This window comes from Trematomus bernacchii, unplaced genomic scaffold, assembly GCF_902827165.1.
Source record: "Trematomus bernacchii unplaced genomic scaffold, fTreBer1.1, whole genome shotgun sequence".
NCBI classification, from domain to species: Eukaryota; Metazoa; Chordata; class Actinopteri; order Perciformes; family Nototheniidae; genus Trematomus; species Trematomus bernacchii.
The window spans coordinates 24,847-30,398 of NW_022988156.1; the positions used below are offsets into that span (position 1 = coordinate 24,847).

The window sequence follows — 5,552 nt, forward strand, 5'->3', positions numbered from 1 at the left end:
GGACATTAGACTTATGATTCAAACATTATAAAAGTAGAGACATGTGGAGAGTATCCGGCTGAACTAAACATTTATCAAACAGGTTCCTTTTCCACAGACCGTATTTCCAGCTCTTTTCCTAAACCCTCTGGAGAGATCCCGTTGCTTGTTGCCGAGGGAACCATCACTGCACCGCTCTATTGCATTGTGTTTTTATACTTCCTAAACACCTGATGCTTCTTCCTGTATCACGATACACCTGGAGGGAACTCAGGTAGGATATGTATTCATTCATAACTCTAATTAATGTTTCTTTTAATATAATAATTGAAGTATAAAAACCAGTAGACGTTTCATCTTGCTTGCACTCTTTATGCGTTCACAGTTATTTACAGAAATCAACAGTCACTCAGCATCCGAGCCTTTCCATTGGTCGACTAATTAGTCTGCTAACGAGACTCAGTAGGCCCCGCCCCCTCACTGCTCTTGGAGGGAAATTCAGGTAAGACTTTAATTAATAAACAACTCTAAAATGAATGTTTTAAATATTAATGAAAGTATAAAACCAGTAGACGTTTCATCTTGCTTGCAAACCTCTCTTTATTCTCTCACATCCTTCACAGGTATTTACAGAAATCAATAAACGTCTTCTCTTCCAGTCGTTCAGCATCCGAGCCTTTCCATTGGTCGACTGATTAGTCTTCTGACGAGGCTCTCGGCCAATGAGAAACCCCCTCACTGCTGCGCGCTCTTATTGATCACGTTCTTGAACAGCGTGATCAACGGACGCTGGTTTCTCTCGTCCCAACTCTTCATGAATCCTCCGTACCTTTTGGGAGGAGAGCCCCATCGGAAGTGCTTCATCTTGTACGACCCGTCCTTCTTCATCACCTCTTCTTCTTCCTCCTTTAAGCCCCGCCTCCTCAGCTCCTCCTCCTCCGCAGGCTCCTCCCCTTCCTCATCGTCATCAGAAAACACTTTGACCGGGTGTCGTTTCCTTCCCACAGGTTTCCCCCAGCGGAAATGCTCCATGGTGTACGAGCGCTTTGCCTCTAGAGGGGAGGGGGAGGAAGAGGAGGAGGGGGAGGGGGAGGAGTCTAAAGGAGGGGGGGGCTGCAGGTGGGCGGGGCCAGGGATGACGGGGGTCTCCGCTGTGAGGTCATCGTGACACAGCTGGATGCATAACTGCAGGAAAGAGGTAAATATCAAATATATCCTGATTTTATTCCTGATTTTTCCCATAAAATCAACAAATGTGCAAACAAACAAAAATGTATTAATTAAATTAAAAAATTCAGTAAATAAAACACCATCAAAACACGTCAGAAAAAGTAAATATATAGTATTTAAAAAAACTGTAATAAATATTAAAGTTTTACCAGCATGCTGCTCTCAGAGCTCAGGTCCTGGCAGCTCGGATGCTCCCAGCACTGACTGACAGCTCCTCTAGCCCCGCCCACCACCACCAGCACAACCAATAGCCATGTAGGAAACATTCTCCTAGCCAATCAGAGACAAGAACATACAGACACTATTTGTTAAACATAATAAATATAGAAAATAGGATTTATATGTGCATTTTGATTTAAACAATGAACATAAAAGAATGGATTTATATTTAATTATTTTATAATATTTGTTACATATACATACATATAATAATAAAAATAAAATAAATAATCTATTTAAATAAAAAAAATATATACATTTAAAAGAAAAATATATAATAATAATAATCTCACCACGTTGTCTCTTCTTCTTCTTCTTTTTATCGCGGTGTGTTTTCTCGCTGCCCGCTCCTCTTCTTCTGCTGCTCCGTCGATCTGACCGACTTATATACCTGCAGCCAAGGACACACACACACACACACACACACACACACACACACACACACACTCACACTCACACTCACACACACTCTTTTCCATGGAAACTCTCCTGAAGGGGCATACATCCAAATATATTAGATACAGCACCACAGGCTACATGTCTTTAGATAATTCATATTAAGAGGTGATATAATATCTGTTGTTCTGGAGCAGTCTTTAATTCTCTGTTAGTTTCCCGTTCACTCCAGGATCCAGTCAGTCAGTCAGGGCTTGTGCCCTTGACCAAGGCACTGGACGGTCACTTTAAGTCTCTGCTGAAACCCTGTGTCTTCTCTCTGCTGAAACCCCGTGTCTTCTCTCTGCTGAAACCCTGTGTCTTCTCTCTGCTGAAACCCTGTGTCTTCTCTCTGCTGAAACCCTGTGTCTTCTCTCTGCTGAAACCCTGTGTCTCCTCTCTGCTGAAACCCCGTGTCTTCTCTCTGCTGAAACCCTGTGTCTCCTCTCTGCCGAAACCCCGTGTCTCCTCTCTGCTGAAACCCCTGTGTCTTCTCTCTGCTGAAACCCTGTGTCTCCTCTCTGCTGAAACCCTGTGTCTTCTCTCTGCTGAAACCCTGTGTCTTCTCTCTGCTGAAACCCTGTGTCTCCTCTCTGCTGAAACCCTGTGTCTTCTCTCTGCTGAAACCCCGTGTCTTCTCTCTGCTGAAACCCTGTGTCTCCTCTCTGCCGAAACCCCGTGTCTCCTCTCTGCCGAAACCCCGTGTCTCCTCTCTGCCGAAACCCGTGTCTTCTCTCTGCCGAAACCCCGTGTCTCCTCTCTGCCGAAACCCCGTGTCTCCTCTCTGCTGAAACCCTGTGTCTTCTCTCTGCCGAAACCCCGTGTCTCCTCTCTACCGAAACCCTGTGTCTCCTCTCTGCCGAAACCCTGTGTCTCCTCTCTGCTGAAACCCTGTGTCTCCTCTCTGCTGAAACCCCGTGTCTCCTCTCTTGTGAAACCCTGTGTCTCCTCTCTGCTGAAACCCCGTGTCTCCTCTCTGCTGAAACCCTGTGTCTTCTCTCTGCTGAAACCCCGTGTCTTCTCTCTGCTGAAACCCCGTGTCTTCTCTCTCTGCTGAAACCCTGTGTCTCCTCTCTCTGCTGAAACCCTGTGTCTCCTCTCTCTGCTGAAAGCCTGTGTCTTCTCTCTCTGCTGAAACCCTGTGTCTTCTCTCTGCTGAAACCCTGTGTCTCCTCTCTGCTGAAACCCCGTGTCTTCTCTCTCTGCTGAAACCCTGTGTCTTCTCTCTGCTGAAACCCTGTGTCTCCTCTCTGCTGAAACCCCGTGTCTTCTCTCTCTGCTGAAACCCTGTGTCTTCTCTCTGCTGAAACCCTGTGTCTCCTCTCTGCTGAAACCCCGTGTCTTCTCTCTCTGCTGAAACCCCGTGTCTTCTCTCTCTGCTGAAACCCCGTGTCTTCTCTCTGCTGAAACCCCGTGTCTTCTCTCTCTGCTGAAACCCCGTGTCTCCTCTCTGCTGAAACCCCGTGTCTTCTCTCTCTGCTGAAACCCTGTGTCTTCTCTCTGCTGAAACCCATGTCTTCTCTCTCTGCTGAAACCCCGTGTCTTCTCTCTGCTGAAACCCCGTGTCTTCTCTCTCTGCTGAAACCCTGTGTCTTCTCTCTGCTGAAACCCCGTGTCTTCTCTCTGCTGAAACCCTGTGTCTTCTCTCTGCTGAAACCCTGTGTCTTCTCTCTGCTGAAACCCTGTGTCTTCTCTCTGCTGAAACCCTGTGTCTTCTCTCTCTGCTGAAACCCCGTGTCTTCTCTCTGCTGAAACCCCGTGTCTTCTCTCTGCTGAAACCCTGTGTCTTCTCTCTCTGCTGAAACCCCGTGTCTCCTCTCTGCTGAAACCCCGTGTCTTCTCTCTCTGCTGAAACCCCGTGTCTTCTCTCTGCTGAAACCCTGTGTCTTCTCTCTGCTGAAACCCTGTGTCTTCTCTCTGCTGAAACCCCGTGTCTTCTCTCTCTGCTGAAACCCTGTGTCTTCTCTCTGATGAAACCCCGTGTCTCCTCTCTGCTGAAACCCCGTGTCTTCTCTCTGCTGAAACCCTGTGTCTCCTCTCTGCTGAAACCCCGTGTCTTCTCTCTGCTGAAACCCCGTGTCTTCTCTCTGCTCAAACCCTGTGTCTCCTCTCTGCTGAAACCCTGTGTCTTCTCTCTGCTGAAACCCTGTGTCTTCTCTCTGCTGAAACCCCGTGTCTTCTCTCTGCTGAAACCCTGTGTCTTCTCTCTGCTGAAACCCCGTGTCTTCTCTCTGCTGAAACCCCGTGTCTTCTCTCTGCTGAAACCCTGTGTCTTCTCTCTGCTCAAACCCCGTGTCTTCTCTCTGCTGAAACCCCGTGTCTCCTCTCTGCTGAAACCCTGTGTCTCCTCTCTCTGCTGAAACCCTGTGTCTCCTCTCTGCTGAAACCCCGTGTCTTCTCTCTGCTGAAACCCCGTGTCTTCTCTCTGCTGAAACCCAGTGTCTTCTCTCTGCTGAAACCCCGTGTCTTCTCTCTGCTGAAACCCCGTGTCTTCTCTCTGCTGAAACCCTGTGTCTTCTCTCTGCTGAAACCCCGTGTCTTCTCTCTGCTGAAACCCCGTGTCTTCTCTCTGCTGAAACCCCGTGTCTTCTCTCTGCTGAAACCCTGTGTCTTCTCTCTGCTCAAACCCCGTGTCTTCTCTCTGCTGAAACCCGTGTCTCCTCTCTGCTGAAACCCTGTGTCTCCTCTCTGCTGAAACCCCGTGTCTTCTCTCTGCTGAAACCCCGTGTCTTCTCTCTGCTGAAACCCCGTGTCTTCTCTCTGCTGAAACCCCGTGTCTTCTCTCTGCTGAAACCCCGTGTCTCCTCTCTGCTGAAACCCCGTGTCTTCTCTCTGCTGAAACCCCGTGTCTTCTCTCTGCTGAAACCCCGTGTCTTCTCTCTGCTGAAACCCGTGTCTTCTCTCTGCTGAAACCCTGTGTCTTCTCTCTGCTGAAACCCCGTGTCTTCTCTCTCTGCTGAAACCCTGTGTCTTCTCTCTGATGAAACCCCGTGTCTCCTCTCTGCTGAAACCCCGTGTCTTCTCTCTGCTGAAACCCTGTGTCTCCTCTCTGCTGAAACCCCGTGTCTTCTCTCTGCTGAAACCCCGTGTCTTCTCTCTGCTCAAACCCTGTGTCTCCTCTCTGCTGAAACCCTGTGTCTTCTCTCTCTGCTGAAACCCTGTGTCTCCTCTCTGCTGAACCCCGTGTCTTCTCTCTGCTGAAACCCTGTGTCTTCTCTCTGCTGAAACCCTGTGTCTTCTCTCTGCTGAAACCCCGTGTCTTCTCTCTGCTGAAACCCCGTGTCTTCTCTCTCTGCTGAAACCCTGTGTCTTCTCTCTGCTCAAACCCCGTGTCTTCTCTCTGCTGAAACCCCGTGTCTCCTCTCTGCTGAAACCCTGTGTCTCCTCTCTCTGCTGAAACCCTGTGTCTTCTCTCTGCTCAAACCCTGTGTCTCCTCTCTCTGCTGAAACCCTGTGTCTTCTCTCTGCTGAAACCCTGTGTCTCCTCTCTCTGCTGAAACCCTGTGTCTTCTCTCTGCTGAAACCCTGTGTCTCCTCTCTCTGCTGAAACCCCGTGTCTCCTCTCTGCTGAAACCCTGTGTCTCCTCTCTCTGCTGAAACCCTGTGTCTTCTCTCTGCTGAAACCCTGTGTCTCCTCTCTGCTGAAACCCCGTGTCTTCTCTCTCTGCTGAAACCCTGTGTCTTCTCTC

The 5,552-nt window shown here is 49.0% G+C and overlaps 1 protein-coding gene across 2 annotated transcripts; it reads right to left on the reverse strand.

Annotated features, from left to right (window-relative positions):
• Window positions 1-554: 554 nt before the first annotated feature.
• On the reverse strand, window positions 555-1,804 carry LOC117475883 (pro-opiomelanocortin-like). 2 transcript variants are annotated; one of them, XM_034122220.1, is made up of 3 exons: window positions 1,722-1,804; window positions 1,359-1,479; window positions 555-1,164 (listed from the first exon to the last, which is right to left on the reverse strand). In XM_034122220.1, the coding sequence occupies exons 2-3, from the start codon at window positions 1,473-1,475 to the stop codon at window positions 715-717; spliced, it is 567 nt and encodes a 188-aa protein (XP_033978111.1). In that variant the 5' UTR covers window positions 1,476-1,479; window positions 1,722-1,804; the 3' UTR covers window positions 555-714. The 2 variants fall into 2 exon arrangements, with proteins under 2 accessions (XP_033978111.1, XP_033978112.1); XM_034122221.1 differs by having other exon boundaries at window positions 1,359-1,483; window positions 1,722-1,781.
• Between the last annotated feature and the right edge of the window lie 3,748 nt (window positions 1,805-5,552).